Source organism: Diabrotica virgifera, chromosome 3, assembly GCF_917563875.1.
Source record: "Diabrotica virgifera virgifera chromosome 3, PGI_DIABVI_V3a".
Lineage (NCBI taxonomy): Eukaryota > Metazoa > Arthropoda > Insecta > Coleoptera > Chrysomelidae > Diabrotica > Diabrotica virgifera.
This window is the reverse complement of record NC_065445.1, coordinates 128,127,629-128,154,916: the sequence shown is the minus strand read 5'-3', so window position 1 is coordinate 128,154,916 and position 27,288 is coordinate 128,127,629. Positions and strand designations below refer to the sequence as shown.

At 33.6% G+C, this 27,288-nt stretch overlaps 1 protein-coding gene across 1 annotated transcript in view; it reads left to right on the top strand.

Moving 5' to 3' along the window:
* LOC126881307 (C-type lectin lectoxin-Lio3-like) overlaps positions 1–23,559 on the top strand; it is a 31,963-nt gene extending 8,404 nt beyond the window's left edge. The window contains exons 3-4 of the mRNA XM_050645510.1: positions 4,068–4,176; positions 23,118–23,559. Coding sequence (XP_050501467.1) covers positions 4,068–4,176; positions 23,118–23,461 — 453 coding nt within the window. The 3' untranslated portion in view covers positions 23,462–23,559. The remainder of the gene's footprint in view (positions 1–4,067; positions 4,177–23,117) is intronic.
* Positions 23,560–27,288: the final 3,729 nt, after the last annotated feature.

Sequence of the window (27,288 nt, the reverse complement as noted above, 5' to 3'; positions counted from 1 at the left end):
TTTCCCATAGAAAATACTTAATTATAAAAATGCCACAAGGAAATAGTTTCAGAACAATATCTTTTTTTAAAAACTTGTCAACTTTGGGGCACCACCCCCGCTAAACGGTGGATGATAGACATATGCTGTCGAGAAATAAATCGTAGAAAATATAGTCCTGTTCACATTTCTATAAAAAAAAAATTTTGTAAAAGGTACAGGAAGGGCTACGTTCCGCAAAAACCACAAATTACCCCAAGTTAGTCTTATAATAAGCACCCCTTGATATAACTGAAAAAAAATCAAACCGGACTTGTGTCCATTTTGCAAGGTTCGACCTCTGTTTCCTACACTAGAAATAATGTGACAGGTTATATTTGATTATTTATAGTACAGTGACAGGGTTATATTTGATTAAAGTGAATTTAGGGCGAAATAGGCACCATACAGTAATGAAAGGGTTAAGGTAAAAATATATGCCACAGCTTTGACCAACTAATATTTTTTTTATCTATCAGAGATCTTGAGAGTCTTTTTATAGAGACCGACACTGTTATTCAAAATCTATCCATTTCACTCACACAAAAAACTTTAATAAGAAACTCTTGCATCCAAACTATCAATAAATCCAAAACTAAACTTATTCCTAATAATAATTCTTCTCTTTCCAACATCAACTCCTCTTCTACTTCCACACAAACATCTTCATCTCTTTCTTTTCCTAATTTCTCATATACCAATTCTAAATCCCTTCTATCCACACTAAAATCTATTAAAAATAAGATCAAAAACCAACACCTCATTTTCAGTAAAGCAGATAAGGGTAACTGCCTTGTTATTTTAGACCAACAACTATATATCGACAAAGTCACATCTTTCCTACACAACAATAACTTTACTCTGCTCCCTGTTGATCCCTCTAAATCTTTTGTTTCGAAAATGAAAAACAATCTCAAACAGTTTACTGATTTCTTTTCTGAATATGAAGCACCATATACCAAACTTCCATCAAATCCACTCACCCTCAGGTTATACGGTTTACCAAAGATACACAAAGTTGACATCCCTATCCGTCCCGTTGTCAGTTTTATCAATACTCCAGTCTCTGTCTTATCCAAATTCATTCTTAACATTATTAAAAACTTTATTAGCTTCACCCCACAGTTTACTGTTTTGAATTCTCGCCAATTAGTTGAAAAACTTCAACTTTTTAATATTAATCCGAATATTATCATGCTTTCTTTTGATGTTAGCAATTTATTCACTTCAGTCCCAAAAAATGAATCGATTAGTCTGGTCAACTCGCTCCTTTTAAATAATTCGGTCACTTCCACTACCACTTCGTCTATTATAAACATTCTCAAAATTTGCCTATCTCAAAATTACTTTGTCTTCAACAACAATTTTTATCAACAACCAGATGGTTTAGCAATGGGTAGTTGCTTATCCCCTTTCTTAGCTGATGTCTTTATGGATCATTTAGAATCCAATTATATCACAAAAAATCCAGAGATACAGTAGAACCTCGATTATCCGTCAGGGCACCGGACCAAGGGTATGACGGATAATCGAAAAGACGGTTAACAGAACATTAAAAAAAATTAAAAATTCATAGTACAACTCTCAAATTTCATTTTTATGGTTTGTTTGACAAGATAAGAGGGATTTGTGTTCGTACAATCGGATCAATTCAAAATATTCTAAAATCTGTGTTTGTTTTACTGGTGCTTCACATTTTGCGGCGGCTGAATCTCTTAATCGGCATAAGATCATGAAATCTACTTTATTAGCTTCTTCTTGTTGAGAATACCACTCGATGAATTATTGCATATGCGATGCAGCTTCTCTAGATTATTTACGCAAATCTTTGTCAGTTACAATAGGTTCATCAACATAGCTACAGTCAAATTCCAAGTCTGTGTCAGCTTCTGAATCTGTTTGGTCCGCCTTTGTTGCCATTTCAACGATTTCTTTATCTGTCAGCAATGGATTTCAGCCATTTGTGTCCTCATAACAAATCAAATTAACTTTTTTTTATTTTTTACATTAAAATGTTTGCTTATGTAGTCAATACAACTTCTGTATGTACCTTGACGGTTAACAGAGGTGACGGTTAATGGAGAGACGGATAATCGAGGTTCCACTGTATTACATTGGTTCCGTTATGTAGATGACATTTTAATCCTCTTATCTGGTAACTCCGACTCAGCTCACAACTTACTTCAGAAAATTAATCAAATCCATCCTAAAATCACTTTTACTATGGAACTTGAATCTTCTAACTCCATTAACTTCCTGGATATATCTATTACCAGACTACAAGATCACTTCAACTTTGGTATCTACCGTAAACCTACACAGACTGATAATGTTATCCATTCTACTTCTAAACACCCTCTCTCACATAAGCTCTCTGCCTTTCATAGTTTTATACATAGATTAAACTCTATTCCTCTATCTACAACTGAATTCAACAAAGAATTGAACATTATCAAACAAATTGCAGTTAACAATGGTTATGACCCAGACATCATCCACAAACTTCAACAAAAAAGAGAACTTAAGTTACTTCAACAATCCGCTTTCTCATCATCTTCCACGACTACTCCAATTTATGCCTCCTTACCTTTTAATAACTCCAAATTATCTGAAAGAGTCAAACAAATCATTTCTAATTCTTGTGACAACATCAGAATTTCATTTAAAGTCAATAACACCCTCGACAAAAGCTTAACTAACACCAAAGACCCTATCCATTACATGAACCGTAGTGGGGTATACAGACTCTCTTGTTCAGACTGCGATGCTACCTACATTGGTAGAACTTACAGATCCCTTTCCACCCGATCGGCAGAACACAGTAAGAGAGATACCAGTTCAGCCTTTTCACACCATTTAAAAGTCAATAAACATGAACTTAAGATTCCTGATGGTGTCCAGTTGATACACAATATTCAACAAAAAAATACACTCCGTTTAGATTTATACGAGGATTTGGAAATTGTCAAAGACCTTAAGAAAAGTCCCAACTGTGTCAATCGACAAACATCCCTTAACCGTAATTTTGTCCCCATTCACCGTCAATTATTCTCATAATTCTTATTACTTTACTATAACTTTCTCTTCTTCTATCATATCTGCTATCTTCTCTAACCTATTCACCCCCTTTCAACTATCTTCTTCTTACCCTCACTGTTTCCAAACTCCTTTACACACACTAATCATTACTAACCACTTAAACGCGTCTAATCAAAACCCAATTAGTTCACCCTATCATTTCACTGTTCTTTCATTTTATTTCTCATTCAGTTCAACCCTCATACCCAATTTCTCTTTCATTCCTTCTCTTTCCCTCATTTCACCTAGGCTTTGACCCTACATCACATTCCTTTGTTTTTTGTTTTTGACCTTTTCCAAATATATTTTACCCCCACACCTAACATTCCATCACTTTATTTCATATCTCACATTTAAACTCAGACATTATTGCAATTTAAATTATAACAATATTCAATCTCTTAATTTTGTTTTGCTAATTCTATTTTTTCACTACACTTGTTTTCTATATTAATTTAATCTTAATTTTATTTTGTGTCAACTGGGCTCACCTATAAACCTACAATTATTTATCTTCAATTTTACATATTCACCATTTTGTCACAAGAATTCTCTCAATTTTATAAATAATGTTTCATAATAATTACTTTCCTTTAATCATACATTTCCTACTATCAGATTGACTATATCTTAACTCCAATTTATTTATGTTTAACTTTTCACCTACATTCAAATAAAAAAATTTCCCTTCTACATATACAACCACCAATACAATATTGGTATACATTATGTTGCTGACAGTAATTTCTTTGTATAATAATATATATAATAATGTTTTTAATCTATAATAATAATGTTTTAAAATATTCGCTTTGACTTTTATGTCAAATTTCCAACCGAAGTTCACTGACTGGTCACTACTGGCTCTCACGAGCTTTTAAATATCCCCTCTACCTACGAGCTCACAGCGGATACCCTCTTAAAATAAATAGTGCGTACAAAGTATACCTACATAGTCATTTTTTTATTAGTATAATTGGAGCCAGTCAATTAAAGCATGTCAAGATGAGGGTGCGACATTGGTCAGTATTCAAACAAAAGAAAAAAGTGATGCCATATACAACTTCCTTATTTCTGAAGGTGAGATTTAAAAATGTTTATTAAAACAAATGTAATATGTTATAAGATAATCGAATTTGCCTTATACAGGGTCTCGAGAACCTCTCCTGACAAAGGAAGACCGGGAATTCCTCAGATAATTTTAAGACAACTTAATCCAATTCACCTAGTCCGAAAGTGCGTCTCAAGGGAGCTAAAGATGGCGGCGCATGGTAATTTGTTCAAATTCCAACACCGAAAAATTTTCAAATCGATTTTTCTAGAAAATTGTGTATCCTACCGACTTAAAGTAACAGTACCTTTTAGTACTAGAATACATGACAATTTTTTGATAATCAAATGCCAAAAATGCTTAAATGTTAAATACAAAAATGATATGCGACAAATTAACCGTTATATCTACCAAAAATGGGAGCATATAACTAGTACTAGAAGTTCGGGATTGATGGAAACGATTTATTCCTCCAAGATAAATAAGCCTAGCAGTTATCGTTTTTCTAATAGAACCTCCAGTTTTGGAGGTATTAAAAAACTAAGTACAAGGCGTTATCTCCAAAGAGCTCTAGCTCCCTTAGGAAGCATTTTCGGACTAGGTGAAATGGGTTAAATTGTTTTAAAATTATCTGAGCAATCTCTCTTCTTCGTTTTTCGGGAGAGTTTCTGGCCACCCTGTATAAATATTAGAAGGTCTGTTGCTACATAAGCGTAATTTTTTTTGTAGCTTGTCACATGTTTTTTTGTTTGTAAGTTTCTATTTAAAATTTGGCCAAAATAAACTTCGAAAACATCGAAATTATTAATTTCCCTTAAAGGGATACAGAGGTCTTGCGGGTAAAAAGTGACTTTTTAAAAAAATTATTCTCGAAAACTAAAAATTATTTTTATTTATAATTGGAACATGTAAAAGTATAGTACCTACTTATGGTATTCTCTTTGTAGAGTTGACTGCAATTTTTCGACAACAGCCCTTTTTTGCGGTGGGCAGCATAACTATGTCCAGTCTCTTCTGAAATAAAAAAATCCAAAAGTTTCTTGTAGTTTATACCTCTGGCTAGTGAATGAACGAAGGAATTAAAAAAAAATAAAATTTGAAGATTCATAAGTTTAAACACATTTTAGACCCCAATTTTTCTTATTTTTTCAAAAATAACCATTTTTAAAATATTTTTTTTATAAAACAAAAACAACTTTACCTAGTAAAAATTCCTCCGTTCATTCACTAGCCAGAGGTATAAACTACAAGAAACTTTTTGATTTTTTTATTTCAGATGAGACTGGACTTAGTTAAGCCGCACACGGCAAAAAAGGGCTGTTGTCGAAAAATTGCAGTCAACTCTACAAGAATGAATATTTTTGGCTGAAAATTTTTGAGAGTACCTTAAGTACTATGCTTTTACATGTTCCAATTGTAAATAAAAATAATTTTTAGGTTTCGAGATAAATTTTTTTTTTAAAAGTCACTTTTTTTCCCGTAAGACCTATATAACCCCTTAATTATCGTCTAATGCAACAAATTATTCCCCTGTTCTATATAAGAGATTTTCTATGGTGCGTTCTCCAAATGAAGTGTAATTCATGTGAAATTTTTCACAGATTATTGCGTTGCCTTGTCATTATTAATGCCTACTACTTGCTTGTTTTCGTTGTTTCAAAAGTATGGTTGCTTTTTTAACTTAAGTCATAGTTGAACACTTAGCAACTACTCCGAGCAATTTAAGCCAACCCTCCGGTAATAATAATTCTTGCTACTGAGTGTACTCTATTCGTTTAGACAGGCAAATATTTTTTAGGAAGTGTAAATGAAAAACTGGTTTTGACTCTCGAAGAGAACACACGGTTTGTTCTAGTCTCTTAAGCGCTGGTTTCCTCGAAAGCGGCACCGACAAACTGCGACCGTAGCACTGCGATGAATTATGTCAGATTACGGTAAAAAATTCAAGGTTCTTTACTGCGGCAATGGAATGTGCAAACTCAGCAAGCGGTGGCTTCCAACGCATCCTTGGAAAACACCGCTATTATTTTGCGTGGTACAGTTTTTTATGACTTCATTCATCGCAGTGTTATGGTCGCAGTTTGTCGGCACCGCTTTCGAGGAAACCAGCGCTTTAGTGATAACCACTAGTTACTATGTTCCGTAGTATCGCGATCCTTTTAGACCAAGAGGCAGCGCTGAAAAATCTCTTTAAATTTACTAAAGCTAGATTTTTCACAGTTGATTACTGTGAGTGTGTAGAGAAACATACTGCGATCGGTCAAGTGAAACGTAGAACAGGGGTTACTGAGAGGGTACCAAAGTTGCTTTCCTACGAAAGTAATTAAATCCATTTACTAAGGCTGAAAATCAGTACACACATTCTAAATTAAATATAAATAAAAGTTATTACAGTCGGTCAGCTGTATGACGGGACAGAGCCGGTCGGTCGGCTCCAATAGTCGATTGAGGAAATGAAGCATTTTGGCTCGCAATTTTTTCGTCTAGCATGGATTTACTTGAAATTTTGACAGAAGGTAGGAAATAGTCAAAAGATCATTTTCTATATCATGCCGCTATCATACTATATTGGGATACACTGCATCTCAGTAATCATCTTATTAAGACAAATTCTTTTAATAATTAAATGTCTTTGGTAAAACAAATACGTTTGTTTATAATAAATACGATTGACTTATATTACCACATCAATGTATCGGTTTTCGATACAAGGTCAGTTTGAAATAACAATTAGTATTCGTTATTTATAATCTAGCTGATTCAGCACCTTTAATAAAAAACACTCTCACTTTTATTTATACCAAAACAGTAAACAGGGGAATCCACTTTTAGTTCTACTTTCATGGCGAAAAATTAGTCATTGGTATTTGAGATCTCAACGGGAAAACATCACGGCAACGACATATTATACCACCAGCTCTTTACCGTTATTACTCCAACGTACAAATAAATGAATTTACAGTGAGTATTGTTACTTCTTCAACCCTTATGGTAGGAGGTAACCACCCCTTAATTATCTGAGGTGGTTCAGAAGGCGGGAACCACCATATGGCGATCCTTCGACTTAAACCTAACGAATTTTGTACGAATGAAAACAGGAATCCTAGAACATACAAATACATTTATCATAGACACAGGAGCTGATATTTCAATACTGAAATGTTTAGAAGATTTTATGAAGGAACATGTGAAACCAAACACAAAGGCGAAAATAAAAGGAGTAACTAAAGGAGAATTACAAACAATGGGAGAAGTTGAAACAACACTAGAAGTAAAAGGATCTCGATTTGAGCACATCTTTCAATTAGTTGAACCTAGCTTTCCTATTCCAACCGACGGAATCATTGGGAGAGACTTTATTTCAAACTTTCAATGCATACTAGACTACGCTAACCTTAAAATGCACATTAAAGAGGACAACGATTGTTACACTAGTACGAACATTTTGGATAATATAGATAATGACACGATAATGATACCGCCTAGATGTGAAATTTACAGAGTCGTAAAAATTTTTCAAACGCTGAAGAACGACAGGATAGTGGAACAACAGGAAATACAACCAGGAATATTCATAGCTAGAGCAATTATTTCAAGTAATAATCCGTACATCAAAATTTTGAACACAACCTACGAAACAGTAAAAGTAGAGACAAACGCAATCAAAACATGAGACATTAAATTATTCAACATATATAGACTGATCAACGACAGCAAGGAGAGGAAAAAGGAATTACGGGAATCATTGAAGTTAGACATTCCAGAATACATACGCGATAAGTTAGTACGTTTATGCGAAGATTATTCAGATATATTCGCCCTAAGGCATGACATGCTAACATGTAACAACTTCTACGAACAGAAACTGAGAGTTAAAGACCAAACTCCGGTATATATTAAAAACTATAGGACACCTCATGCACAAACAGAGGAATTAAACCGACAAGTACAAAAACTGAGAGACCAAGGAATAATAGAACCGTCCACATTAGAATACAACAGCCCAGTAGTGCTGGTACCGAAAAAAGCGTTAGATGGAAATAAAGCATGGAGATTAGGCATAGATTTTATAGTCACAGACAAGTTTCCTTTACCAAGAATAGACTCGATATTAGATCAACTAGGAAGAGCAAAATGGTTTTCAGTTATAGACTTAATGTCAGGTTTTCACTAAATACCATTAGAAAAATCATCGCGAAAATACACATCGTTTAGCACAGGAAATGGAGCATTTCAATTTACCAGATTACCTTTTGGATTAAATGTAAGCCCAAATAGCTTTTCAAGGATGATATCAATAGCATTTTCAGGATTAACACCAGACAAAGCATTTCTTTAAATAAACGATATAGTAGTAATAGGAATATCTGAAAAACATCACCTAGACAACCTGAAAAAGACATTCGAGACATGTCGAAAATTCAATCTGAAACTTAACCCAGGAAAATATCAATTTTTTAGAAGAGAAGTATCATATTTAGGACATGATCTTTCTCAGGAAGGAGTATCACCAGACAAAGCGAAATATGCAACGATTGAACAATACCCGACACCTAAGACAGCGGAAGAAACAAAAAGATTCGTAGCATTTTGTAACTATTATAAACGTTTTATTCAAAATTTTGCTGAAATATGCAGACCACTCAACAGATTATCGAGGAAAGGAGTAGAATTTTTTTGGTCAGAAAAATGTGAAAAAGCATTCAATAAGCTTAAATCATCTCTGATGAAGCCACCAATCCTAAAATATCCAGATTTCAATAAACAATTCATCCTAAACGCATCCAACGAGAGTTGTTCAGCAATTTTAAGTCAAGATTATAACGGAACAGACCTACCAATAGCATATGCATCAAGAAGTTTCAATAAAGGAGAATGTAATAAACCTATAATCGTTAAGGAATTACTAGCGATTCATTGGGGAATTAATCATTTCAAATGTTATTTATATGGAGCACCAACATTTTTAGTCAAGACGGATCATAAACCACTAACACATTTATTTGCAATGAAAGAACCAACTTCGAAACTTACAAGGATCAAATTAGATTTAGAGGAATACGATTTCGAAATAGAGTATATAGCAGGGAAAAATAACTATGCAGACAGTCTTTCAAGACTAACATTACATCAACTAAAGAACCTATACATAGACAATACCCATATATTAGCTATAACATGAGCTCAAACAAGAGAAAAGAAGAAAGAAGCAAGGCAAACGAAGGCAGAAAATGAACTCGCACTACAGCCAGAAGCCCCCAGACACACAGTAAGAAAGGTTTTTTGGAGCAGAACTAATCTCACCAAGGCTGAGCATTAGGGTCAAAAACAAAATAAAATGCAGCAAGAGCATAGCCACAGGATTCAATCATTTCGATTTAAACCAAATGTTGGCACAGCTTGATAAGCTGGCGGTAGAGAATGCAGTACGTAAAGTAGAAATATACGTAAACGATATTATTTTTAAAGTGTGCAAAATTGAGGAATTTATTAAACAAGGAAACAAAATATTGAAGAATGTAGAAATATACAATGTGAAGTACCAGAAACAATAGAAAATGACAAAGAAAAACACAAGTTAATAGAAGAATATCATAATCACCCGATGTTTGGAGGACACGTAGGAAATAATAGACTAATAAAGAAGCTAAAAGCAAGATTTAGATGGAAAAATTTGGAAAAAGACGTAAGAAAATACGTTAAACAATGTCATAAACGTCAAATTAACAAACCGAAAAGAACACATGTCAAAGAAGTCGTGATATCGGACACTTCTTCGAAACCAGAGGACACAGAATACATAGACGCGATAGGTCAATTCACTAGAAGCAATGAAAGCAAGGAAGACAAGAAAGAGCGGCAAGAAGAAAATAAGCCCAAACCAACATCACAACACTTTAAAATAGGAGACCTAGTCCTGGTACAAAGGGAAGAGAAAGGTAAGTGTAATAGTCTTTATGTAGGCCCCTTCACAATAACAGAGGTAAATAACGTTAATTGTAAGATCAGAATGGAAAACAATAAAATCAAGGAAATACATAAGAATAGATTATATGCTTACAATCCGAGAACACAGAGAGTGACAAGTGGAACGGGAACAATGTTGATAACGAACATTTTTATTTTTTTTATATTTAATTATTAGTTATAGGAAATAAAAACCTAACTTGTATTTATTAAAAGGCAGTAAGCAGTTGGTGGTACTATCAGAAAATTTTCTTCCTTTTCCGTAGTCAGAAAATTTTTGGAGGGAAGGGGAAGATGTATTGGGATACACTGCATCTCAGTAATTATCTCATTAAGACAAATTCTTTTAATAATTAAGTGTCTTTGGTAAAACAAATACGTTTGTTTATAATAAATACGATTGACCTATATTACCACATCAATGTATCGGTTTTCGATACAAGGTCAGTTTGAAATAACAATTAGTACTCGTTATTTATAATCTAGTCGATTCAGCACTTTAAATAAAAACACTCTCACTTTTATTTATACCAAAACAGTAAACAGGGGTTCTGAAGCTATTTCCTTGTGGCATTTTTATGATTAATTATTTATATGGGAAATAAGCCACAATTAAAATGAAAAAAAATAATTTTATTAACGTTTCGACGCCCAAATCGGGGGCCGTTGTCAAAATACAAAATATTACTAAAATAAACTAAAGTGTTGTTGCTAAGCAAAAAAATTCTTCTAATAATTTATTTAATCTCACTCATTTATATTGGCAATTCAGACATATATTATACATTTTAAAGTAGAAGACTTTAAAATGATATTGCCAATATTTATGAGTTGCGTTCCTGGGACGACTTACTGAAAGATAGTTCATTCGATTACATGATTTACTATGTGATTTATATTTTTATATATTTTTCCCTTGTGATTTACTATGAAGTCTCTAACGCGAGAATTTTACTGTCGTTGCATTTGGTTGTCTTTTTAAAGACATATCACATGCTATAATTTTTTATGACGGATATTCTTGAGTTGGGGTTAATTTCATGTAATCGAATGAACTATCTTTCAGTAAGTCGTCCCAGGAACGCAACTCATAAATATTGGCAATATCATTTTAAAGTCTTCTACTTTAAAATGTATAATATATGTCTGAATTGCCAATATAAATGAGTGAGATTAAATAAATTATTAGAAGAATTTTTTTGCTTAGCAACAACACTTTAGTTTATTTTAGTAATATTTTGTATTTTGACAACGGCACCCGATTTGGGCGTCGAAACGTTAATAAAATTATTTTTTTCATTTTAATTGTGGCTTATTTCCCATATAAATTATTAATCAGTAAACAGGGGAATCCACTTTTAGTTCTACTTTCATGGCGAAAAGGTTAGTCATTGGTATTTGAGATCCCAACGGGAAAACATCACGGCTACGAAATATTATACCACCAGCTCTTTACCGTTATTACTCCAACGTACAAATAAATGAATTTACAGTGAGTAGTGTTACTTCTTCAACCCTTATGGTAGGGGGTAACCACTCCTTATTTATCTGAGGTGGTTCAGAAGGCGGGAACCACCATAATACGCTAAAACCTTAGGGGTGGTTGCTACCCCATTTCGGGGGTGGAAATTTTTTATTACAGTTAAACCATGTAATTCGATGGAAAAAGTGATTCTAAGAAAAAAATGTTTTTTACATTTTCTTCGTAAAACTAATCTTTTTCGAGTTATTCGCGCTTGAAAATAACGGTTTTTCGACGAAAAAATCAACTTTTTTAGAGGGTTTTTTCAGAATACCTTGAAAAATATTCTATATATTTTTGGCGATCCAAAGTGTCTTCAAAAACGATTTTATAGGATTTTTAAAGAGCTATTAGACTGTGTAACTTAAATTCCGTAATATCCCTTAGTTTTTAATTGGGCAGGTGTAAAGGGCTCGAATAAGAGGGTGTTTGCTGCTAAATAGAGGTTTTAAACAGCTATATCTGGCCAACTATTCACTGTAATGAAAATCTATGCACAGGGTAATTTTAGTCATTAAAAATTCTACAATTTAGTAGTTTTTAATTTTTTTGTGTCTTCAGCATTTTCAGAGATATTTTTAAGTAAAAGGTGAAAAATACCAAATTGCAAGAAATCAATTTTAAAAAATTCACAAGGAAAAATTTTCCTGTGGTTGGCTGTATACCATGTAATACAAAAAAACAGTAAAATCCTGTATAAAAGGTATATTTAAAAAAAAGGTCATTGTTCAGGGGTCCTACCCATCTCATTGTCACTTGCCGTCATACATTCAACATGTAAACAAGCCAAATCCACATCTCAGATGTTACCTGGGGCAGATTAGCTAAATATTTTAAACATCCATACTTTATGTAGCTTTTTAAACCAATGATTCCTAGACGGATTTCTTTTACTGGGCTTTGACCCTAATATTTTTGTTAAATACTATCTTGGTGGTTAGCATGTACATTGCACGTAAGCACTGATGATGACTGGTAAACCAGTCGAAAACTAGTTATGTGATTTTGATGTCCCTTTTGAGGGTTTTTAAATATACCTTTTATACAGAAAATCAATTTTTCTTTAAACTCCAATTTTTCCAAAATAAGGTATTTTAAATAGGTTAAACTCCTTGATTGTATTGATAATATAAATATAAAAGAAACTACAGAAAGATAAAGACCAATTTTGAATTAATAAGGTAGTTAGGGGGTTTTTTTTTTTTTTTTTATTTACAAAATTGCATCAACCACTAAGGGTCATTAGCATGGTACAATAATTACATAAATGGCTAAAATGTTACATTAAATTTTGTGAACGAGTCTTGCATTTCTTAAAAAGCTTATAGTTCTGTCGTTATTTAACCCGTTTAGGCACTCTTTAGATGTAGTCGGTAATCCAACTTGATGTCGCTCTAGGGTGTATAAAGGGCAGTCCACTAGCACATGGTTCACGGTGGTTACACTATCACAACTGTAGCAAATGGGAACTTGTTCGCCACTTAGAAGGTAATCGTGTGTCAACTTCGTGTGACCTATACGCAACCTAGAGATGCATACTTGGTCTCGTCGCTTTTGTGGGAGATTGTATACAGCTACCTCTTCTTTAATGTTCTTCATAGATGTCTCTGAATTGCTCCAGTGAAGTTGCCAATTCTCACTTATTTTGTTTTTAAAATGTTGCTTCAGGTCGCTATGAACGCATTTAGTGACTAATGTTGATTGTGGATTTTCTGTTGCCTCCCTTGCTAACTGATCAGCTTTTTCATTTCCAGTTATACCACAGTGTGACGGAACCCAAAGAAATTTAACAAATCGATCGTTTTCTTGACATCTCATTAGTTCTGACTTTATAAGCAATAAGATGGGATGTTTTGCGTATAACTGTTTCATAGAGCTGAGGGCACTTAAAGAGTCAGTTATTATCAAAGAATTTTTTATGTTTTTATTGTTTACAAATGTTATTGCTTGCAAAATAGCAAGAAGTTCTGCTGAAAATACGGTTGATCTAAGGGACAGTGAGAAGGAGAAGTCTTGGTGTAAAGTTGTAAAAGAAGCCCCTACCCCATTGTCAGATTTAGACGCATCTGTAAAAATGTGGAAGTTCTTAGCAGAGTTTAATTTCTCTGCTGCTTTCTTTTTAATTATGCTATGTGGTGTGTCATATTTGTCGTGGATAGTAAGACTTGTATCACAAATAGGCAGCTGTATTCTCCAAGGAGGTTGATGTTTAAGGTTAGTTACATTGTATGTCTCAGGAAAATGTATGTTTAAGCTATTTTGTAATCTCTGTATCCGGATATAAAACGGCGGACTTAATCTTTGTGAGGTGTTAAATGTCGATGTGAATCTGTCGGCAAACGTGTTTTTAAATGTCGGTATATGTGGATTAGCCGACAATTTAGCTGCATATACAAGGCTGAGGAAGTTTCTTCTTAGTTGGAGGGAAGGTTCACCTGATTCACAGTATAAGCTTTCAATCGGGCTAGTATGATGAGCTCCCAGCGCTATTCTTATCGCTGTATTATGTACAGGATCTAGTAATTTAAGTATTGGTGCTTTGGCTGAATTGTAAGCAACTGCGCCATAATCTAGTTTAGAACGAATAAGCGTTCTGTAGACAGTTATGAGTGTTTGGAAATCGGCTCCCCATTGTTTGTGAGATATGCTTTTTAATAAACTTAGGCCATTTTGAGTTGTTTGTCGAAGATGAAAGATATGATCTTTCCAGGTTAACCTATGATCTAATTTCATTCCTAAAAAGGTAGTTGATTCAACATAAGCAATAGGTAACGAGTTTAAGGTGAGATTAGGTGGTAATATGATGTTTTTTGGGTTCTTGCTAAAGAAAATTGCTTTTGTTTTGTTTGGACAAAACTGTAGACCACATCTCTCTGACCAATTTTCTAGTTGATTGATAGAGGCTTGTATATATCTGGTAAGTGTTAAAACATTTTTCCCTCTAGAAAATATGACAAGATCATCAGCATATAAGCGTGCTTTTACTAATGAACTAAAGGATTTAGAGATATCATTAATCGCAATAAGGAACAGTATTACGCTTAGTGTAGAACCTTGTGGGATACCGTTAGTTTGCGTTGTTGGCTCTGAAAAAACATTATCTACACGAACTCTAAACTGACGAAATTTTAGAAAATTTTTTATAAATTTGAGGATGTTACCTTTGATTGACCATCTGGATAAGTTTTTTAATATGTCAGATCTCCAAATTGTATCATACGCATGAGTTATGTCAAAGAAAACTGCTAAACACTCTTGATTGCATCCAAATGCTTCATGAATCTCGGATTCTATATCAACTAGATTATCTAAAGTAGACCTTGATTTCCTAAAACCACTTTGAATAGGGGTAAGAAGTTGTTTATCTTCTAGATACCACAGTAGTCTGTTGCTTACCATTTTCTCCAGAATTTTACATATAGAACATGTCAGCGAGATCGGTCGATAGGACTCAGGGTCTGATTTACTTTTCCCATGCTTAATGACTGGAATAATAATTGACTGGTACCAACTATCTGGAAATACATTTTTTGTCCAGATAAAATTGTAAATTTTTAGTAAGTATTGTTTACCTTCTTCTGGTAATGATTTTAAAAATGTAACTGGAATGTTATCAGGTCCAGGACTGGTATCTTTTATACAGTTTAATGAATATAGTAACTCATCCATTGAGAGTATGGCATTAAGAGGAGAATCTGTATGATCTTCTAAATCTATGTAAGTGTTCTCTAAATTTTGTTTGTGTATTATGGACTTAGTAGAGATACTGTCATTACTGGAGTGTCTTAGATATGTATCAGCTAGTAGAGCAGTTATTTGTTCTTTCGTCGAGCAAGTAAGATTGTTATATTCTAAATAATGGATTGTATTGAAGGATTTTTTACCATTCATTTTATTAATCATTTTCCAAACTTCGGAAATAGGAGTAGATGAATTTAAGGACGAGACATATGTTTTCCACGCTTCTCGCCTACTTTTCTTCAATATATATCTACAGTAGGCTCTCTTTTGCTTATATTCGAGTTGGTTTTGAAGTGTAGGAAATTTTTTAAATTTGTAAAAAGAACTTTTTGACTCTCTGATTGCTACTTTACATTCTTGATTCCACCAAGGAACTGGAGGGTGTTTTTTTGGAAATTTTATAAAACCTACGGATAATTCTGCAGCTGTTGTTATAAGCTGAATAAAACTGGAAACTATATGATTAATACTTGCATGGTCATCGCTGGGAGGAGTTAGCTCAGATACGGATCGAGATATTAAAGAAGAATATAAAGACCAGTCGGCATGCTTTAGATTCCATTTATTAGACGGGATAGAAGAGGGAGTTACATTATTATTTGTTATTAATATTGGGAAGTGATCACTTCCATGTAGATAAGGTGTTACTTGCCAAGACAGTCCAGGTTGTAAAACAGGGTCACATAGAGTTAAATCAATCGCTGAACCGCCACCTGTAGAGACATTAAATCTTGTAATACTACCGTCATTAAGTAAGTTGACATTAAGGTTAGTTATAATTTGTTCAATTTTACGCCCTAGACTATCTGATTTACTTGAGCCCCATAGGACATGATGTGCATTGAAGTCGCCTAAAATAATTCGTGGTTGAGGAATTTGATTAAAAAGGTCTGATAATTCGCGAGCTGAAGGATCAGTACCGGGAGGAATGTATATATTGCAGATGTTTATTTTTTGAGGTCCTTTCAGAGATATTGCTATAGCCTCTAATTGTGTATTTAAATTTATTATTTCAGTATTATATTGGTTATGTACATAAATAGCTGTCCCTCCACTAGCCTGGTTTGCATTAAGTCTATTTTTAATATATGGTGTATAGTTTTTTAGTTTATAAAATTTCTGCTGTTTAAAGTGTGTCTCTTGTAGACAAATGATGGACGGTGTGAATTTTGACATTAGTAATTTGAATTCTTCTAGACGGGTGTAAAACCCGTTCAGATTCCATTGAATTATGGAGTTGAATGTTTTTAATTAGTGGGTGTGTCGCTAAAATCTGTAGAAGAATAGTCATCCTGTAGTTTGCTAAGCTTATTCCTCAGTCTTGTACATCGAGATTTCAAGTATCTATGTGATAGCACTGGATAAAGCTTTTTTAAGAGATCTATTAACCCTTCGATATCTTCCGTGTATATTTTAGCAATACTAAGTGGATCTGGAGATCCGTGAGCGTTTTCAAATAAATCTATTAACTCTTCTTGACTTAAACAGCTACTGTTCGACTTATCTTGGAAAAAATTCACTGTACAGGTCGTAAGATCTTCAGCTACGTTATGATGGGTTTGGAGATCTGTTTTTGTTCTTTTGTGTTTTGTAATGGGTTCTTTAAAAGGACTTCCACCCTCTGTTTCAGGAGAAGTTAGATCAGAAGCATTTCTTTTAGGTGTTTGCCCTTCTGTTTGAGTTGCTGCTATAGTTTCATTTGTTTTAACCGGTTCCGTCACCATTGTTTGGGAGTTATCGAAAGATGTAGAGTTTTTTGGTGCGGGTGAAGTGATTGTTGGAGTGGAGGTTTGTGGTGTGAGTGCAGTGAGTGTTTCAGTAGAGTTTTGTGGTGCGAGTGAAGTGATTGTTTCAGTAGAGTTTTGTTGTGTGGTTGAAGTGGTTGTTTCAGTAGGTTGTGAATTACTGATATGTTTAGTAAGTACGGGAGAATTTGCTGTTGGTTGAGTTTTATTTTGTAGTGAACTAATAGATTGATCACATTGTGATTGGGAAATGTTTATTGTATTGTCATCGGTGGATTGGTTATTAGAATTTGGGCATCGAGATGCTAAATGATTAGTTTGTTTACAAATAAAGCACGTTTGTTTTTCTAGTGAGAAATATATTCGGTGGTTCGATTGATCGTGGTTAATTAATATTGAATCGGGAAGATTTTCAAGATTTTTAGGGGCTATATAAGTAAAACGTCGAAAACTAATGATATGCCTAAAACTAGGATTTGATGTTCCGATCCGTAGAAAATCTACTGGTGTTATTTGATAGATTCCTATCTTCTTGAGTTCATTTTCTATGACGTTATGTGGTATGGAAGGAGGTACATTAGAAATTATTAGTTTTTCATTTGGAGTAATTAGCTTTCTAGCTTGAATGCGATGTTGATTTACTATTATTATCCCATTGTCTGTTTTCAAAAATGTTTCAACAATATTTTCTGAAGTGAAGTAGATGCATATACGATCATTAACAATTCGGGATATTGCAAGTATATTTTTGGGGTCAACTGAGTTGGCTACAGCATTCAGGTAATCCTCGATTTTTGAATTTGGAACTGAATTTAATACAACCGCTTGTTTTTTGGAAGGGAATAATATACTGGTAGGTTCATTTAAAACTGTTGAATATAACTTTGGTGAAGTAGTATCATTTTTGGGAATTTCTTGTTGAGGAAAAACATTTGATGATGAAGCTTCGTTCATATTGATCTACGGAACCTGAGTACGGTCCTTACACCAACACGCAATCATTGGTAATAAGTCGATTTAATTAAATAAATTAAATAACTTACAGTAAATGTCCAAGTATCGGTAATTTTTGTCGATAATTTACACTTTTCACTTTTAGTACTCAACGTTTATAAACAAACCGCAAAAACTAGTTGTGATTAAACTAATTAGGTGTTGCTTCGTTGAACGCTCGAAGACGAATCGTAGTTAGGGGGTTGTTTTCACTGATTTTTTCGTAAAGAAAAGCAGGTACCGACATTTTTGGGTGGCTTAATTTTCATGCTAAAAATTTTTTTTTGAAAGGTCTAATTATATACTTGAAAAAATATAATTAAAGTTTTCCTCGAAAAATGCAAATTTTTCCCATTATTTGGCTTTGAATATTTCAAATTATGCATTTGACGAAAAAAGCTAACTTTTAACATGGCGTATCTCGGTTTGTATTGGTCTTAAAGATATTATTGGAAAAGAATTTGGTTTGTGTAACTAAAGGATATAATTTTGATATCCACAGTTTTTTTGATTAGATGCATATTTTTCGAGGTATTCTCAAAAAACCCTCTAAAAAAAGTCGTTTTTTTTTTCGTCGAAAAACTGTTATTTTCAAGTGCGAATAACTCGAAAAATATTAGTTTTACGAAGAAAACGTAAAGAATATTTTTTTCTTATAATCACTTTTTCCGTCGAATTACATAGTTAAAATGTAATAAAAAATTCCCACCCCACGAGATGGGGTGGCAACCACCCCCAAGGTTTTAGCGTATGATAGCGGCATGATATATAAGATGATCCTTGGATTATTCCCTACCTTCCGTGAAAATTTCAAGTAAATCCATGCTGGACGAAAAAATTGCGAGCCAAAATGCTTCATTTCCGCAATCGATTATTGGGGCCGACCGACCGGCTCTGTCCCGTCATACAGCTGACCGACTATAAAGACTTTTATTTATATTTAATTTAGAATGTGTGTACTGATTTTCAGCCTTAGTAAATGGATTTAATTACCTTCGCAGGAAAACAACTTTGATACCCTCTCAGTAACCCCTGTTCTACGTTTCGCTTGACTGACCGCAGTATGTTTCTCTACACACTCACAGTAATCAACTGTGACAAATCTAGATTTAGTAAATTCAAAGAGATTTTTCAGCGCTGTCTCTCTGTCTATTTTGATGGCTGACTCACGCAGGCAACAGACATGCGACTAGGTCACTCTTTTTTATTATTAGTAACTACAGTCACTGAGAGTTTTCACCTCCGATTTCGTTGAACCTCCATCGATTTTCATGAAAATCGGTGAGAAGTGAAAGGATGCATCAAGAAACAAAAGTGACAAGGCGCTAACTTGCGCGTTTCCTCTGGGGGTTGATGCTACCCCTTCTAGACGATGGAAATTATTTTATTAAAAATGACAACATAAATCGATCCAGGGAAAAATTCTAAGCAAAATTTGTTAAGTAAATTAGGTAAATTTATTAGGTTAAACCTATATAAAGTTATCAAAATATGTTATTACTTTTTGAGTTAGAGATCGAAGATTTCAATTTTTCGTAGAAAAATGCATGTTTTAACCCGGTGTTTCAAAATAACTCAAAAACATTTCGAACAGCAAGTAACAACTGACTTACTGTCCAAAAGTTGAGGATATTTCCTCCGGACTTGCAACCCACGTGCTGTGTGTGAGTACTGTGATGGCTGATGCTATAACTAGGATATTACTAGGTTTTAAACATCACTCTTATTTTTACATAATAATGAATATTTTTCATAATTATACAAAATTTAAAGGGTTTTTACCCACGTATTTTAGTGGTTCAGCATGTTATAAACCTGTTAACAGCACTGATCTTGAACTTTTTATTCCGAAAACGTTCTGTGATGTATATAAATGCAGAACTTTTTAAATTAAAAATACCTTTTAGGAAGAAAAAAAAGACTAAGTTTTCACTCTGATTGCATATATAACAACATAATGTTACTCTACGTCCCACCAGACTGAAAACAATGGGAAACTTCTCTGGTTACACCTCCGAGGCTTCTACAATTTGCAAGCCATACGGATGCTGAGACTAAGGAAGATAAGGGAATTTTACAATTTATAATTCACGTCCCATCTGCTCAGCGCGGTAGAGTTCCAACGATAATGATTCCCTTCGTACTCCAATCAGAGTAAACATGTAAATCAAAAATGAATAACCATTTTCAATATCGTTGCAAAACGAAAATACAGCCGCACCATATTCTAGTCTAATCAGAGAGTGCAGCAAGCACCTCTACCGGTCTCGAAACTTATTAGTCTCTCATCAGGAGGCACATATGCTGCTCTCTCTGATGCAACCAAAACAAAACCCGGCGTTCAGTCACAAATTGCAACGAACGAAATAGCATAGATGCCCTAGCGGCAACGGCTGGCAAAAGATTAAGTTTTCACTCTGATGGCATATAAAACAACATAATGTTACTCTGCATTCCACCAGACTGAAAACAATCGGAACCTCCTTTGGTTACACCTCCGAGGCTTCTCCAATTTGCAAGCCATACAGATGCTGAGACTAAGGAAGATGAGGGAATTTTACAATTAATATTTCACGTCTGCTCAGCGCTGTAAAGTTCCAACCTGAATGGTTTTCTTCGTACTTCGCTGGAACTTTACCGCTCTGAGCAGATGGGACGTGAATTGTAAATTGTAAAATTCCCTTATCTTCCTTAGTCTTAGCATTCGTATGGCTTGCAAATTGTAGAAGCCTCGGAGGTGTAACCAGAGAAGGTTCCCATTGTTTTCAGTCTGGTGGGATGTAGAGAAACATTATGTTGTTTTACATGCCATCAAAGTGAAAACTTAGTCTTTTGCTAGCCGTTGCCGCTAGGGCATCTATGCCATTTCGTTCGTTGCAATCCGTGACTGCACGCCGGGGTTTGTTTTGGTTGGATCAGAGAGAGCAGCATATGTGCCTCCTGATGAGAGATTAATAAATTTCGAAGCCGGTAGAGGTGCTTGCTGCACTCTCTTATTGGACTAGAATATGGTGCGGCTGTTTATTCGTTTTGCAACGAAATTGAAAATGGTTATTCATTTTTGACTTTTATAAAGAATTTTACTACATTTTTTATTCATTTTTGTTTCTTGAGGTATCCTCTAACCATTCACCAATTTTCATAAAAATTCTGTAGGTTCACTAAAAATCAGAAGTAATAGTTGATTTTTACCTTCATACACTTTACGATATACTTTAAATTTGTTTATTGTACCGTATTTATGTAACATTTTATATCTTAGTATGTTATTTAACGGTAAAATATTGCAAAACCTTTAAATTTTAAAGAACCGCTTGGATCAACATGAAATTTGGCATATGCATAGCTAACAAGTCAAAGAAAAAAGTGATGTTGTGCCGATGTGTGCTTTGCCTTGGGGGTGAGTTTAACCCCTGCTCTGGGGTGAAAAAATAGATGTCTAAAATAAGTTCGGAAATGGATAACGTGACTAATTCTAATCTAAGCAACTTTTGCGGTATAGAGTTTTTTCACCAAGTCAATATTTTCGAGTTATTTGCGACTGGTTAATTTTTCAACAAAATAACCACGTTTTTAGTCTGTTTTTCGCAAATAACTCAAAAATTAAGTATTCTGTCTGAAAACAAATCCTTAGCAAAAATATAATCTGTAAAAAAGTGACGAAATGGTGTATATATGAGGTTTCTATACCTAGTAGAAGCAAAGTTATAGATAATATAAATAGGTTCATATTCGTCAAATTCTAAATTGAATATTTTAACGTGAAATAACCAAAAAATAAAGCCCTTTTTGGGGAAAACCCATTAAATTTTCTTTATTGTGTTTAAAAAATCTTTAATTTTGTTTTATAAAAAAAATTCTAGCATCAAAAGTAAACAAGTTACGCTCAAAATAAACTTCGTCTAATTTTTTTGGTAAAAAAATCGGGAAAATTACTCCATAATTAGCATCTCAAATTAACTTCAGTTTCGTCAGTTCAAAGTCCTTATTTTGGAAAGGACTGTAGTTAAAAGGGCTTGAACGAGACACTAATCATGAACTAATGCAAAATTAGACACACCAAATCTTAACCAATTTTGGTCTTACAGAAAAATAAAAAAAATACAAAATATTCAGAAAAGCAAAGCCAACTTTTTTGATGAGTTGAGATTAACAATTTTTATATCATTTTGAAAAAAAAATTTTAATTAATAATTTAAAAAAATTTAAACTTACTTAAAAACCAAATTTTTTCAAAAATAAGGACTTTGCATCGATGAAACTTACAGATAAACACAACATAAATAAAGTAACTTGTAAAGCGGTAACGGTTAATTTCATTCAAGTTGCTAATTCGGGGGTGATCTGCCCAATTTTATTTTGCCAAAACAAAATTAACCAACTTTATTTTGAGAGTAACTTGCTTACATAATTTGATGATAGAAATTTTTTTTATAAAAACATAGTTTAAACACTTTAAAAAAGTTGTAATGAGTTTTCCCAAAAAGGTGCTTCATTTTTTGGATATTTCACGTTGAAATATTCTATTTTGAATTTGGTGAATATGAACCTATTTTTATTAGCTATAACTCCGTTTCTATGACGTCAAGAGACCCCATGCATACATCATTTTTTTTACCTTTTTATAGGCTATATACAGGCACTTTATAGGCGACAAAATACTTACCTTTTGAATTATTTGCAAAAAAACCATCTATAAACATGGTTATTTTGTTGAAAAATAAATTTACTCGCAAATAACTCGAAAAGTATTGACTTAGCGAACAAAATCTATGGAACAAAGTTGCTTAGAGTTAGTCAGTTTATCCATCTCCGGACTTATTTTCGACATATATATTTTCACCCCCGGAAGGGGGTGAAACTTACCCCCAGGGCAAAAGCACACATCGGCACGATATCACTTTTTGTCTCTGATATGTTAGCTATAAATTTCATGTAAATCCAAGACGTTCTTTAAAATATACAGCAAAAACCGTGAAACAATGTATTATCTGGTTTTTAGGTATTAGTTCAACAGACGTACAACATGCTATTTGGACATCTGGAAATAAGCTAAAAGACAAAGTTAATTGGTTTTGGCTAGCTCAGGAACCAGTTGTTTTTACTAACTGGGCGAAGGGCGAACCTAATTATAAACAATCATCAGAATATTGTATTAATTTTTATAACAACGGATCGTCCGCTGTATGGAACGATGAAAATTGTGAAATCGTTGATTTTTACCCGCTTTGTGAAAAACCCGTTTGTAGTGCCTTAATTCCACTTCCACCTAAAGAAGTCAGAGAATTACATTGTCATTGTCATTGTGGAAATAACTGTCAAGCTGATCCGGGAATAGCTGTATGAGGCTTAAAGTGCTTAAGAAAAGTTTAATAATAAATATAATATGTTAAAAAAGAACAGTAATTCTAACTTTTTTCAATTAATATCAACGTTAATCTATTTTTTTGTAGTTTTATTTTTAACATTTTTGCCTTTATCACTAGGGGTCGGCTTTAATTCAAGGCTACATGCAGTGCCAGTTTAACCTAACTTCGGGCCCTAGGCACTAGAGATTTAAGGGCTCCCCCATTTTTATTCGTTATTAGTTTTTTAACAACAAAACACAGACATTGACTATAAATGTTTACTGTGAAATCCATCCAATAATTTTTGTAAAATAGACACCAAAAGTAGCAATCATAAAAAATATTTCAAAAAATACAGTTAATAAAGTAAAAAAAACAGAAATTTACATCAAACAATACATGACAAACAAAAAAGTTCTAAAAAACACATAAGACAAAAATTAGATCACTTTTTTATTGATTGAGATTAGAAAACTGCTATATGATATTATCATAATTTAGTTGCTCCAGTTCTTCATTTTCTATAATATGTACAATATTAATTATGCGTCTAGGTTTTCGTGACTCAAATTTGACCTTAAAAGATCTCATTATTTATCTATCTTTATTTTTTTAAGCTGAAAAGGTCGCACGCCTGATGCATTAGAAATTGGTATCATCAAATAAAGCAGTAAAGTTAAAATATTGGGAGAAGTTAACTTTCATCTTGGATGACACCAAATTTTTCAAATGTTTATTCAAATTTTGGCATAACGTTATAAACTGAGTAATTTCAATATGCAAGTTGTCTTTGGCTGCATCATTCATCTTTTTTATATATCTCGCGTGAAATATTATTTGACGTCTTGACTTCTTTTTATCTAGCGTAAAAAATATCTAACAGCCGATGTATCATCTTTGTAGCATGTAATTCTCTTTAAAAGACCTTGAGTAATATTATCGCATATAACGTTAAATACTAGTCTGAATCTCTCTTGCCCCATTAAAAGAGTTTCACTCTAACTTGCTTCATCAAAAAATGTTTTTCTTTTCTTTGTTCTTTGAAGGTTAGTTATAAAGCATATATTTGAGATATCCTCACACTCGGAAAAAAATTTTTAGCTTCTAGTTACGTCTGCAACAAGCTCAAAATAGATGTCATTAATTCTACTCCAATTGAGTTCACAGTTTCTAACTTTTTGCTTCAAAATCAGTTGTAGTCGGTTCGCTAAACTCAGACACAACTGAGTTTTCCTCCATTTCGGAAAATGTAGATTATTTATCGGACTTTATTTTTTATTGATAAAAGCGACGGGTCACATTAACGAAGCATTATATAATACATACAAGCTATACGCTCCCGAGGAAGCTGAAGCTATTTTCACTTGAAGATTCTTTTTGTGGGGGATCATCCCATTCTAAGTTTGGCTTTACAGTTGCTGGTGTGACTTCGCTGTTTCCACTACCGTTCTCTATTCTTCTCTCTCTTTAATTTTCCTTGCTATATTTCTAATTTTCATACTTCTTAAGTCTTCTTCTACTTGTTGCCTCCATCTGAGTTTAGGCCTGCCTCTGGTTCTTGTACCTGGTGGTATCCATTCGTTTCTAACTCTTAACGAATTATTCTTCTCTCTTCTCATTATGTGTCCATACCATCTAATTCTCTGTGCTTTTATTGTTCTAACTATATTCTCTTGACCTATCCATTCTTGTATTTCGTGGTTCATCCATTATCTTGCCTCCTCTTCGTTTTCCCTCTTTGGTCCCAGAATTTTTCTCATAATATTTCTCTCAAAAACTTTCAGCGGCTCTTCTTCTCTTGCTGCTAATGTAAATAAAACGAAGCATTAATCCTAGGAATTTTGGGCAGTAAGATGAATCGTCATGAAACTTTTTGCACTTGACTCGGGAGAGTGTCAGAAAATTTTGTGAACCAAATTAATCTCCAGAAGATGAAAATTGCATTTTGGGCATAAGACAAATGCATTTTCAATGTGCATCTCGAAGAGATGGAAAATTAAAAATTTATAACTCGGGAAATATTGACGAAAATGAGTTCAACTTTTATACTCGGGGTTTCAGGGGCCGCTGTGGGGGCCCACCGGGCCCTTTTCGAGTTGATAAAAAATGGGAAAAAACTTTCATTAAAGCTCCTTTAAGGGTGCAACTTTTTAGAAAAAAATCCCTAACACTCGGAACCAATGTTATCTAGGTGGGGTACATGGTTAGATGCAGCTTTATACTACGCCGAATATTTCGAAAATTTTAAAAGCTTATAGACCTGGATCCCGCGTACCAGAAGAAAGTTTAGTAATAGCAAGCTGAAAATTTGTTAATAACTTAACGGTGTCTAATCGGGCACACTTTGATGTATGGGAACACTAGAACAAGGGAAGTTTTAATTGTGGAACTGGTTAAAAATTTGGAACGCCCCTTTTATTAAACTCTCATGCAAAAATCAGACTGGTATTTTTCATCATCTAAGCATTTTAATAAGACCGATACGTGGAATATGTCAAATAGCAGAAATTATGTTGGTGATAAATAGAAGTCTAATTTTTTGCATGAGAGTTTAACGAAAGGTTAACAAAGCAATTGGCAGTTCTGTCCGACAAAATACATGGGACGTTTTCGTAGTCTGACGTTCCAAATTTTTAACCTGTTCCGCAATTAGTGTTCCCGTACATCAAAGTTTATCCGACTAGACACCGTTAAGCTATTACCAAATTTTCAGCTTGCTATTAATCGACTTTCTTTTGATACGCGGGATCCAGGCCGATTAAAAATACTGCTGGTAAATCGATAAAAGATTGTCAGGATGTTTTTGGGTGAAAGAATAAAATATTTGGAGAAACAGCTAATGCCATTAGTTGAGTCGATCCAAAAAATAAGCAGTTTTTTGAAAAAAGATGGAAGGTATCCCTGGAAAAATTGGTCAGATAGTATTAACAAAAGTCAAATATGTATTAAGGAAAAACGAAGAATTTCAAAAGATGGAGAAAATATTTTCAGTTTTAAATAGAGAACACGTTGAAGATAAAAAATATGGATCCGGCAGTAGGGGCAAAGTATAAGTATCCACCAATAACCATTGTGGACGTTGAAGGAAGCTTTTCGATATACAAATATGTTTTGAGTGACAGGCGCCGAAACTCTACGATGGAGCATTTAAATGAGTATTTAGTTATTTTATGCTTTAAACAAAAATGATATATTTTCCTTCATCTAAAGCGTGTGGAAAAAATTAGTTTAAAGCATTTTTGTTTCAGTCATCTATTTTTTTTTGTCCATTCTATTTAATTTTTCAATTTATAATAGGTACTTACTAGTTCTTAAGCTAAGCTTAGAAATCTGTCAAAATTTATATGCTTATTTTCATGCTTTTTGTATAATAAAATGCTTTTCTTTCATAAAATTGTTACGCTTTTTTTGCGCTTCTTTATGCTTTTAAATCCGAACTCTAATTATAATGATTATGAAACTGTTACAATTAATGGTGATTAATGCTTTTACTTTGGCATTTGATAAAGTCACTAGTACAATTTTTTCCTAGAACGCGTTAAAGGAAATTTTTTGTGATTAACTCAAAAGTATAATTTCTGACCCTATTGTTTCTAAAATGACCTATTCATATGTGTGAGTATGTGTGTGGAAAATTTACACAGATCTGATTTTTTTTATGTTTAAAGAAGGAGTCGGGGAGGATTCAGAACAGGTACAGTTTGTGACTTTTGACCACCTATAAGCTAGTTATTGGATTGGGTAGGCACAACAAGGCATATTTTTTGGAAGAATGCTCATGTTCCAAGAGACACAGGAAACCGCAATTACACCAAATCAGTAGTC